Raw genomic sequence first — 12,777 nt, 5'->3', positions numbered from 1 at the left:
AGCTTGGATTCAAGCATTGGCTCTGATACATACTAGTTGTTTGACCAGGAAGTCATGCAACCTTGCCAACCAACCCCCTCCCCACTTTTAAAAAAATCACGGAACAGAGAATGACAACGTTTGTTTTATCTACATGAGTTTGCCATGGGAAGTAAGAGCGTGTTCACATATTGTTAAACCATTAATTGAAGTTCATACGTTTTCATGAATTTCACCCAAGAACATCAATAATAAGCAAGCACTAGGTTTGAAACTGTATTGATTCTGAAGGGGCAAGTCACTCATCTCTATTTCTTGATATTTCTTATAAACAATCAACCATCTAGGCAAGAATTTTACTTAGAGAAAAGAGACTACATATTTACATGTTTGGAAGCAGGAGAGGCTGAAGAAAAGGCACAACTTGGGATGGACCATGGAGTAGTTCAACTGACAAGATGCCAACCAATACTTCAACCCTCTGAGTTGATAATATTGCCTTATATATTTGAAAGTGACTAAGAGACCAGATCTTAAAAGTCCTCATCACTACAAAAAATATTTTGTGTTACTAGGCATGGTGTCAGGTACCAACTAGATTTAATGTAGGGATCATTGTGTAATATATGCAAATATCAAATCACTATGTTGTATACCTGAAATTAACATAATGTTATGTATCGATCGTACCTCAATTAAAAAAATACTTCAAACCTTTGCCGATAATGCTTGCTGTTTAGTTGAAGAGAACTATTTGAACTCTTACGAGGTTACAGCAGAAACACTTTTCAAAAACATTTGGACACAGAGCAGAGAGGCACAATAGTTCTCTTCAATAGATCAAGTGAAATGAGTGTGTCTTAAATCATCTTGTGGTAGGTTGAAAAAAGGATTTCTCATTATTTTTACTTTCTGCTATCTTTAATAAAGTGGCAAATAACTTCCAATTCAAGAGAAGAAAAGAATCAAAAGTCAATTTTAGAGGAATGCTGCCGTATTAATAAAATCTAAGAATTTAGAGAATGTAGCTACGAAGGAGAAAAATCACAATATAATTTAGTGAAGCAGGGAGATTAATCTTGTTGGTGATGCTCAAGCTTTAAAAACAAAGCAGCGTCAAATAAAACCCCCAAATCTAAAGTCAAAGACAGCCCACAAGGCCCAGTTTACCTGTTGAACCAGTCATCTGTGTACCGAGGGTAAGGATAGGGGTCATTGCCGCTGAAGTCATAGCTTGCCTCGGCGTTCTGAAAAACACAAGGTTTCTCATTAATTCAATCAAGCCAGATATTGAGGCAAGAGAAAAAGCTGCAAGACATGACTGTTTTATGGTTACAGGCCCTCTGTGGAGTGCTTTGTTAATGTTCCGCTCTGGACCAGCCCTCACCAAATGGTGCCAGAGCTGGTGGGTCCTTGGATCTCTCTGTTCTCCCTTTATGCTTTCCAGGGTTCCTCACCCCATTCTAATTCAGACCTTCCAAGAACCGGCAAATTGGAGTCTTAGGCTCTCCAGTACTGCTTCTGTTTTAAGTCGCCACCTGTGGGTAAATGAGGTTCACCTGGGATCTAGGACGTATATGTCCTTGGATTGATGGTCAAAAGGTTCGAGATCTTATGTCACAAGTGAGGCAACCTCTGGAGTTTTCTTGCTTTATGCAGAAGGCTCGCTCCCAGCTCCCAGCTTCAGACTGACATAGGCTTGTTTCCTTTATCCTCATGGGTGTGAAACACCCACCCAAGCCCCTAACATCAACACGATATCAACTTCATTTACTCACTCAACACATGTCAGTAAGAGTCTAACCTATGCCAGACACTTTTCCAAATATGGGAATGCAGTTGGTGATATCCCTGCCCTCATATAACTTACAGCCCAGTGTGTGGGGGGCACAGAGCAACAAATGATGAAATAAATAAGTAGACATTTACAAATGGGGAGTACTCATATACCCTACAGTATTCAGTTCGAAGCTTAAATTCTATGCCTCCAACACCCCTGCCTTTCCCACGGAGAGTCCTATCCCCACAGAAATTAATTCCATATCTGCTTAAATTATTTTCCATTTTGGTCTTTAGTTGATGAGCCTTTTATTTTGGTCCATGATGGGAGATGATCCACCACCTTTTGGAGAATAATCCATCCCTTCTCACTGCCTTCTCTGCTTGCCTGGGACACTGAAAATGAGAATCCCATTTTTCTCTGCTTAGTTTTTGAGTTCTGCAGTAAAGCTCTGGAGGGTTTCCTGGTCCACAGCAGACAGGGTGCTGGGGAACACTGGGTTCGATGTATATTCCAGTGTGGGCAATTCTTGATTCACGGGTCCTGAGACATTTCCAAGAATTGTGCCCTTTTGTCATGTAAAACGCTTCAGTTTCTGAACCTGATGCATTAGTGGCATAATGTTTTTAAGAGCACATTGATGAATTCCATTAGCTTGTGTTTCCATTTCTTGGATGACAAAAGATGATTTGTCCCCAGTAGTTGAAATAGGCAGAATTATAATACTAATTTATTTAAATAAATGTGGTGTTTGGGGTAGATGTCACCCTGAAATTTAAAAAATTTTTTTTTCTCCCAAGATTTTATTTAAATTCCAGTTAATTAACATATAGTGTATTGTAAGTTTCAGGTATAGAATTTAGTGATTCATCACTTACATACCCAGTGCTCATCATAACAGGTGCCCTCCTTAATGCCCGTCACCCATTTAACCCACCTACAGTTACGAGTCTGTTTTCTGGTTTGCCTCTCCTTTCTTTGCCCCTTTGTTAATCTGTTTTGTTTATTAAATTCCACATATGAATGCAATCATATGATATTTGTCTTTCTCTGACTAACTTATTTCATTTAGCATAATACTCTCTAGCTCCATCCACAGTGTTGCAAATGGCAAGATTTCATCTTTTTTATGGCTGAATAATATTCCACTGTGTGTGTGTGTTATGTGTGTGTATATATGCATATACATACATATATGCATACATATATACATACATACACACACACACACACACACACCACACCTTCTTTATCCACCCATCTGTTGGTGGACATTTGGGCTTTTTTCATAATTTGGTTATTGTAAATAATGCTGCTATAAACATTGGAGTGCATTTATCCCTTTGAATTAGTATTTTTGTATTCTTTGGGTAAATACTTAGCAGTGCCATTGCGGGGTCATAGGGTAGTTCTATGTTTAACTTTTTGAGGAAAGTCCATACTGTTTTCCAGAGTGGCTGCACCGGTTTGCATTCCCACCAACAGTGTTAGAGGGTTTCCCTTTTTCTAGATCTTCACCAACATCTGCTGTTTCCTGAGTTGTTAATTTTAGCCATTCTGATCAGTGTGAGGTGATGTCTCACTGTGGTTTTGATTTGTATTTCCCTGATGATGTGTTATGTTGAATATCTTTTTGTGTCTGTGGGCCACCTGTATGTCTCCTATGGAAAAATGTCTATTCATGTCTTCTGCCCATTTTTTAATTGGATTATTCATTTTTGCAGTGGTGAGTTTTATAAGTTCTTTATAGATTTTGGATACTAACCCTTTAACAGATATGTTATTTGCAAATATCTTCTCCCATTCTGAAGGTTGCCTTTTAGTTTTATTGATTGTTTCCTTTACTGTACAGAAATTTTTTATCTTGACGAAGTCCCAATAGTTCATTTTTGCTCTTGCTTCCCTTGCCTCAGGAGACACATCTAGTAAGAAGTTGCTACAACTAATGGCAAAGAGATTGCTGCCTGTGTTCTCCAGGATTTTGGTGGTTTCCTGTCTCACTTTTAGGTCTTTCATCCATATTGAATTTATTTCTGTGTGTGGTGTTAAATTTTTTTTTTTAAAGATTTTACTTATTTATTTGAGAGAGAGAGAGAGAGAAGAGTGCACAAGTAGGAAGAAGGGCAGAGGGAGAAGCAGACTCTCTGCTGAGCAGGGAGCTGGATGTCAGAATCAGTCCCCGAACTCTGGGATCGTGACTGTAAGGGCCTGCCCCTCCCAGAGGAACTGGCTTGTGGACCCCGGATGTAGCAGCGGGTCAGGCCGGGTGGAGACGTCCAATCGGTGGGGCGTGCATATATCCACTGGGGTGAATTGGGATTCAATTGGCCGCCTGTGTAGGGGCGGGGCTCAACCACCCCCATAAAGGTTGGTCTGTGAGGCTGTGGAGAGAGCAGAAGGAGAGCTGTCAAAGGAAGAAGAAGAGCTGTAAGAGCTGTAACAGCTCTTGTCAGAGCTATAAGCGAAGCCAGTGGCCCTGATGCCGGCGGTCCTGAGCCGCCAGCGGCCCCGCCCACACACCGCGACCCTCAGCAGCGGCGCCACGGGGAACGGCCTAGACGGCAGCAACCTCGCCGCGAACCCTGAGTTGCTGCCTCGCCGGAGCTGCGTCATTCCGGGGAGCGGCTTCATCTGGGAAGAGGCCTCCTCGGTGAGAGAGGCTTCCTTCAGAGCGGCCCTGCCGGAGCAGCCTTGTCAGAGTGGCGTCATGGGGAGCAGAGTCTGTGTCATCGGTGTTGTCCTCCTTGTCATCGTCGCTGTTGTCATCGCCTCTTTGTCATTGGGAGTGGCTTCCTCCAGAGTGGCCCCTTCTTGGGAGCGGCTCCAACCGGGAAGTGGCCTCGTCGGTGAGTGGCCTCGTCCGGAGCGGTGGCCTCCTCTGGGGAGCAGCCTTGTCAGAGTGGCATCATGGGGAGCAGAGTCTGTGTCATCGGTGTTGTCGTCCTTGTCGTCGTCGCTGTCGTCATCGCCTCTTCGTCGTTGGGAGTGGCCTCGTCCTGGGAGCGGCTTCCTCCAGAGTGGCCTCTTCTTGGGAACGGCCCTGTCTGGGGAGCGACCTCACCAGCAGCGGCCTTCTTGGGAGTGGCCTCTTCTTGGGAGCGGCTCCAACCGGGGAGTGGCCTCATCTGTGGAGCAGCCTCGTCCGGAGCGGCCTTCTTGGGAGTGACCTTGTCGGAATCATCATCATCGTCTTTTCGTAAGAGACAGCCCTGACTGGTCAGTTTGATTTTTGATGCTTGGCATGAAATAAAGCTTTGTTTGATTTTCGCTTTATATCAGTCTCGTTCCTTTGATCACGGACCCTAACAGTGACCTGAGCTGAAGGCAGACGCTTAAATGACTGAGCCACCCAGGCACCCCCAATTTTTTTTAATATAAGAATTTGGGGCCTTACTGAAGTATACTTGGTCTATTTCACATGTAATGAGCTTGTGCATATGCATACACCTGTGATCACATTGCCACAACCAAGGTGCTACACCATGTTCATCACCTCCCTAGATTTCTGTGTGCTCGTTTGTGTCTGGGTGTTATTTTTTATTTTGCCTTGGTGAGAACCTTTAACATTAGATCTAGCCTCTTACCACAGTTTAAAGTACATAATACTGTATTGCTGGCTGTGTTGCACAACACAGCTCTAGAAATTACTCAGCATAACAGAAACTTCATTCCATCAAAAATCAATTCCTCATTTTTCCACCTTCCCCAACCCCATTCAAAATTTGGACCAGTCCTTTTTTTTTTTTTTTTTTTTAAATTTATTTATTTGACAGAGATCACAGAGAGGGGCGGGGGAGGAAGCAGGCTCCCTGCTGAGCAGAGAGCCCGATGTGGGGCTCTATCCCAGGACCCTGGGATCATGACCTGAGCCGAAGGCAGAGGCTTAACCCACTGAGCCACCCAGATGCCCCTGGACCAGTCCTTTTTATCTGTGGTGTTGAACAAGCCTATCCTTTATTCTAGAATCTAGGTCTTCCTTTAATAAGTGATCATCAGAGAGGACATCATTCTGTCTCCTCTGGCCATAATTACTGGTTCCAAATGATCTGCTCCTCCTTCTTCCTTTAGATCCCAAACTACTCTTATTTACCTTTTTAAAAAGTTTAATTCTCAATCTGGTCTATATTTTCTGTCTCTGGGAGACATATTTGGCATGTTTTTTGTTTTGTTTTCTTTTTATTTTTCTTGAACTGTTTGGCTTTCAGTTCTTTTGAGAGGTACTATTTTGAAATAATAACTATGTTCAGTTACCCCTAACATTCTCTGAATTTTTGAGACAAGAGCATTCTTAGGTACAGTTGGGGGATGGGCAATCAAGAGAAATTCAAGTTAGTACTTTTCTTTTGGGTTTTAAAGCTGAGGTTGAAACCTAAGTAATAAATAGATTTGGAAGACTGTTTGCTAAGCCTAGTTCCTTTCTCCATAGAAGGGAGAAAAATCCCCTGGTCTGAGGCAAATTGGATGGAAAATTCAATGAGTAGCCATTGTGGGACCCCCAGAAAGGGTACAGAGTGCTACTTTCTTCTGAGCTGTGTTCTGGAGTAGGATGGAGGTATGTTGGAATGTCCAACCTTGGAAAGGCCTGGGACTCATCTTAGAACAGGGGTCTGTTGCTGCAGTTCAGCAGTGGCTCTCAGGGGTGTCTTAGCTCAGGGACTTGGGGTGGCCCCACCCTGCATTCCTCTGACCATCAGTGTGGAGCAGCTGGCAGCAGGAATATCCTGTGGGAGGGTGGGGTGGTGAGGACATGACAGTGAGAACCAGCTGGCCTAGAAATTTCAGGGGTCAGGACACTGAGGATCCAGGGTTAGGGCAGGATCTACATGGACTTACAACCAAGGCCAGTGGGAATGGGGATGCAAGAGTGGAATCTAGGGGCACAGATGATGAGATGAAAACGTCAGCACCCTTGCACCTTCTCCTAAGGCTGTGCTAGTCCTTTGAAGCTCAAGGTCAATCCTGTAGACAGGATGGTGGGGGAAACACCTGAGTTGACCAATGTCAAATTTCTGCCTTGAGTGAGGGCAATTAGGCTGGCAGATAGAAGCTAAATTCCATTAAAGAAAAGAAAAATTGGAATTTTCTGTACCTCTGTGTTTGCTGTCCGATTGCCTGGTTCACAAGCTTTTCACCCTGACTCACTTTTCTGGTTGGTAATAATTACCCATGGTCTGGGCTGAGGTCTTTGGTCTCCAACCTGGCCCTGGAGAAAATTGCTTGCCCTGAGGTGGACAGGGCCTGGAGAGGGTACTGCACAGATCTCACGGCCAAACTTGCAGCCAAGAATCCCCAGAACTCTGGGACCACTTTTCTAAGAAGGGAAAGACCCCATATTGTCTGGAGTCAAATTCACCTTTGAGTGTTGAGATGGTTGCACTGTTTTGTTGTCTTTTAATTAATTTGATGACTAATGCTTAATTCCTTGTCTAACAGTTTATACTGAGTGTTAATGAAGGCAAACAGTAGCACTTGTTTAGCTGTAGGTCTTTTGGCTAAAAATCAAATGGTTTATAGCAAGAAAGAACAGTGAGCAACTTTTGGTAAGCATTCTGTTTATACTTTTATAGCCAAAACCGAGTCATTTATGGATTTGAATCACAGAGTTGTCATCCATAAAATTATTTGTGTAAGGGAATAAATTAAACCAGACTTGAGTTATGCCAGAATTTTCTAAAAGAGCGATCAAGGTAGACATTGAGGGGGCAGTGGTGTCTCTGTAAATTTAATACTTTGGTCATCCCAGGCTAAGCCATTGGCTTGTTTTGGTTTAAATTCTTCCATAACTTCTTTTGCAAATGCATCAGTCTACTTTCTTGCTTTAGAAAATACTAGTTGTTTAGTGAACATAATTTAATCATTGGTGATTCAGGATCAGGATGATTCAGAGTCATCACGAAGTACTTTGAATTATCATTGTACCATCGTCCTGAAAGTGAGAAGACTGGACTGAATCCAAATTGACCTCAGGGCTTCCCTGGAAATTATTTCTGGAAGAAACTTCAGATATTGGTTCATTTCTCTAATAAGAGTTGAGTGCAGGAGGAAAAAAAATACCCTCTGGTATTTAATAATTCTAAGGCTTAATTTCTGAGTATTTGAATGCATAGTCAGAAATCAAGACTGGATTAGCCCATAGAAAGGAACTTTAATGATTATGACACTTATTCTTATCCAAGCCTTCCAACGGTTATTTGAACCATGTACTTGTTTCCATCAGATGCCCTACCTGCACATTAAGCTAGGAGAGGACAGGAACTTATTTTCAAGAAATCTTCTGACTTCTTATGTTTGAGGTGTTGCCTTTGTGCAGCCTCCAAAGTCACAGACTGACAAATGGCATGGGTCGGATGCCGGGGCTGTTCTCACTGTGAAAACTGATGGTGAACACAGTGGCAACTATGTCCCTTGCTTTAACACTCTCAGAGAAACTTCTAAGGCCCTTGAGACTGAACCTGTCTCTGGCACTGCCACTCTCCCCCCCGCCCCCACCAGATTTAGATTTTAATGCCTCTGGGATCTGTGGACTTTGCCTGCTGGGTTGTACACAATCAAGGTGTCTGTAGGCGTCAGCTTGGAGATGCCTTCAAATCAAATAGATCTGGTTTCAAACCTGGGCTGTTTGGTTTTGGCAATTTTCTTATTTTCTGGAAACCACAGTTTCCCCGTCTTTAAAATGCAGTTGATAAACCTGTAAGTACTTGTTTGCTATGAGGATAAAATGAATCAATGTAAGCCATCAAGTGCATTCCCTAACAGTGTGGGCATTTCCTCACCTCCGTCTTCTTCTTCCAGGACCTTCACTTTCTTTGATCACCTACAGCAAGAGTCACAAAATATGGTATGTGCCAAATCCGACCCTCTACCTGTTTTTGTAAATAAAGTTTTATTGGCACACAACCATGTCTATTTGTTTTATTGCCAACGGCTGCTTCCACACCATGACAGTAAATTTGTGACAGAAGCCCGCAAATCTTAAAATATTTACTACCTTTTAGAGAAAGAGTTTGCCAGCCCTTTGCTGTCATCTTAGGCTCTCAGGTCCCCATGCCACCCTCTGAGAGCCTGAAGCCTACACTATTTCACCCAATCCTTGTCGTCCTGAGGGACCTCCTTTGTTCTGAGACATACCTGTCCCATGCCCCATTCATCTAGGAGGGCTGTAGTTGCTGAAAAGGAATCTGATACAGCTAGCCTCACTACACTGCTAAGAGTTTGATGTTTCCCTCCCCTGGCTCTCACGTCAATCCAAGGTGGGTCCTCAGGTGTGACTTTGGTCAGAAACTGAAAGGGACACTCATGGAAGCAGAAGAGAGCAATTGGCTGGGATGGCAGGAAGTCCCAACATTGTTTCCACCATCCCCGTCCATCACTGGTTGAGGGCTGCTTCTAGGGGCAATAGCCCTCTAGATCTTTGTCTTTCCATCTATAAGTGTCCTATCTGTTCCCGAAGTCAGAACATTACTCTTGACAGAGAGCAGCAGGTGCTGGTAGTGAATAGCCCTCCGGCATGCAGAGGTGATCGTCAGGTGATACGCGTACATATGGTGTGTGCCTTACAAGGCCTTACCCATCTTTCATTTTTGTGGTGCTGTGTTGACATTCTTACAATTCAAGCTTTCATTATAGATCAATACAGTTAACATGGGGGGTCACTGCTCCATGAGTGAACAGATATTTTTAGAGCACTGAGGAACAAACTCTGTGGTCTAACTATAAAATTAAGAAAGTGGTATCTTTAATCAGGGCTGCCATGGATAGTTGTCCAGGTTGTGCCTTGCATAAGGGTACATACCCAAGGGGAGCAACTAAATGCTGCACTGGACTCCACGAGCCGTGTGCCCTAGGGTTGGACTTTAAAAAATAATTGGCCAGCCCTTGGGGAGTGGGCATCCTTTTCTCATTTGTTTGACCAGAAGGAGGGTGCTGTTTTGCAACTCACCCACCAGGAGGGAGTGCTTTTCGCAATTTCACACAAATGCATGTAAGTACGACCACATCTATGAACCATGGCAAGAAGTAGATCCCCTCATTAGTGTCATATATAAGCTCAGACCTCAAAGAAATTGTACCAGGGAGACAAGATGTCCCCTGTGAAATGTCAGGTAATGCCAGACTTACTTAATGTCTCAAACAATTAGAGTATTATGAGTACAGCATGGCATATGATTAATCACCAATGAAATTCCAACAGCTATAGGCACTCAGAACAAGAGAGTACATCCATCCCATTTGTCCCTTTATTCTGACTTCTCCTTTCCCTGAAGGCGTGTAACCATATAACCCAGCCAGGAGCTATGTAACTGTATTAGCTGAAATTGCACTGTGCTCATGGACTAATGAAAGAGAAATGAGCTTCCCAGGATAGACTTGCAAACTGCAACCATATTGCCCCAGAACAAAGCTCATCTGTATGGAAACTGAGCAGCAAAATAGCCCAGGCCATTAGAGTCTAGAGAATTTTGCTATTGTGCCTACTTGCGTCAAATATGGTCATGGCTGAATGTTCCCAACTGTGCCTATTTTGATTTTCCTCAAATAATTCTCCCACATGCACTGCTTTAACGATAATGTTCAGCTCACTTTTGACTGAAACCAACATTAAAGGGATTTATGTCTATATTAAGTCTGGCTGTAAAACTTAATGAAATTTAACATTACTCCAGCACTCAGAAATTAAAAAAAAAAAGATACATCTTCAGAAGTGTTTGAAATCTCTCTTTTATACCCCTGAGATGGCCAGAGTTGTGCATTTTTCCAGCGATGGCGTGTTCTCTGATGGTGGATTTGACAACTCCTACCACCACTTCCTTCTTGCTCCTGTAAATTCTGGTAACTTCTGTAGTCCCCAGAGTACTCTTGGGGTGAGAGAACAAAATAACATCATAGTTGGGCCGGGCAAGGATCATATGCCCCCAAACTATGTCATGGACCACTGGGCTTCCTCTGTTTTCCAAAGCTGAGCAGCCCCTTCCTTTGACCATCAGGTCGCTCTTGGTAGATCTGAGAGAGGTTCTAAACACTACACATAACAGGAGGAGTTGGTATTAATTCCCAATGGTTAATGCAGAGCCTTTCTCTCATTTTATTTAATAGTCTCCTGAACCCTGTGGGGTAGGAGAGCAGATGTATTGAAGTATTGATGGAAGGGGTGAGGTTATATCTCCAAGAAATAGTCAAAGCCATACCTCTGGATGGTTGCCGTAGAGTTTTCTCTGCCTGTCCACACCTTGACTTGTCTGGTTATTTTAAAAATCCTATGAAGCTTGTATTAGGCTGGATGAGGCTGATTCCCACCCATGAATTTTTTTAAGAGCTATTCTGAAAGTGTGAAATCCAGGCTGACCTGACGCTTTTGAGGAGAAACTGCCATTCACTGTAATTAGGCTCCGAGAGCTGCCTCTACGGCAGGGTCCCATACTTGTTCAGAAAGAATTTACATCTTTATTTTCACTAGCTGCCAACCCAGATTTAGCATTTCCTTCAATTCTGGCTGCAGACTCCAAGCCAACGTATTATTAGCGGGACCTGTGAGCTTGTCACCAATACGTACTGTCATATCGCATTATAGCGCTTGCTGATGGGCTGAAATAGCTTTTCTACTCATTACTTTCTGCCACTAAATGTTGTTGGTTAATGCATTAAGAAAGAATGATACACACCACCATTTGGCACAGATGTATTTTTATACACTGAAAACTGCATTTCGATATAGTTGCTTTCTTTGCTTATCTCATATATTTTGTTTTATGGATTTAAAACATTTTTCTGAGAAGGAGGGGAGACATTTGTGTACCGGGTGGTCAGTACAATTTCTCAGAAGAGAAATTTGGCAATATCTTTCCAAATAAAAGACACACAGACTCTTTGACTCAGCTGTCCCACTTGGAAGAATTTATCCTAAAGATGTACTTGCACATACATGAAATACTTGCTTTTCAATATATTCATGGCCACATGTTTATCATAAATGTGAAACACCAGAAGCAGCTTCAGTGTCCAACAGCTGGGACAACTGAAATAAATGATGGGGCGCCCTTAAGACTCTGCAGCCACCACCATGAATGAGGGGGTCAAGCCTACCATGAACTCATTCCTAGGAAATAGGAAATATTGCAAGTAAGAAAGGCAGTATGTACAATGGAGGGCCTTGTGAGCTCCCATTTGCACTGAAGAGAAGGGTATTCTCAGTGGTAAATACACGCAGTTTTTGTGGAAAGATACCCAAGAGCCATTTTATACAGCGCTTTGCCTCTACAGAGGGGCTTGGGGTCTCCGGTGGAAGGAAGACCTAATTTTCATGGCATAACCTTTTGTTCTCTGTAAAAAAATTTTTTTTTGCCGTATGATAACAGGTAACTCATAACGAGTGCGAGGGACTCTTTGATATCCTTATGTGGTAGAAAATACTCTTATCACTCTCATTCTGTGAGTGAGGAAACCCAGGCACAGAGAGGCTGAGTATTTTGCCTGAGGTCGCACAGATGAAAAAGAGACGGAGTAGGGGTTTAGACCAGGCAGTCTGGCTCCAGAGGCTTCTCCCCTAACCATGCAGTCTTGCTGTGCTGCATAATAAGAACCACAACCAGAGCCTTCTATTGCATTCATTGTTTAAAAGAGAAAAAAACAAATACCTAGCAAATAGAAAGGACCAATTTAGTGGATGTACTCCCTAAATGTCAGTGGGTCATTCTGTCCAAATCTGAGCACGTACATTGAGCCAATAATGTAACTCCCACCCCGGGACACACCTCACTCAAGAGCCGGGAGGCACATCTCTTCCTTTGTATGGTCTGTTCATTTTCCAAACAGCGTAGTTTGGTTTAGTAAAGTCTCTCATCCAAGGTAGGTACGATGTCTTTGAGGCCTCAAGCAGCAGGTATGCCTTCAAAGAGAAAGCTCATTTTCTGCTCTCAACAGCAAGTCTTAAGCTACTCCCTTTTTCCTCTGTTGCTTATGTTGTTCTTCTTAGAAGGGGGACTTTTTTTTTTTTTTTTTTTTTTGAGAAACAGACATTATAC

The 12,777-nt window shown here is 43.0% G+C and overlaps 1 protein-coding gene across 1 annotated transcript in view; it reads right to left on the bottom strand.

Moving 5' to 3' along the window:
• PCSK2 (proprotein convertase subtilisin/kexin type 2) overlaps positions 1-12,777 on the bottom strand; it is a 256,536-nt gene that overhangs the window by 76,603 nt on the left and 167,156 nt on the right. Inside the window, exon 6 of the mRNA XM_032859225.1 lies at positions 1,150-1,226. Coding sequence (XP_032715116.1) covers positions 1,150-1,226 — 77 coding nt within the window. The remainder of the gene's footprint in view (positions 1-1,149; positions 1,227-12,777) is intronic.

The sequence above is a fragment of the Lontra canadensis genome, unplaced genomic scaffold (genome assembly GCF_010015895.1).
Source record: "Lontra canadensis isolate GAN:19392208 unplaced genomic scaffold, GSC_riverotter_1.0 scaffold16, whole genome shotgun sequence".
In the NCBI taxonomy this organism is placed as follows: domain Eukaryota; kingdom Metazoa; phylum Chordata; class Mammalia; order Carnivora; family Mustelidae; genus Lontra; species Lontra canadensis.
The sequence above is the reverse complement of the archived record's forward strand: the minus strand, read 5'-3'. Positions and strand labels throughout refer to the sequence as shown.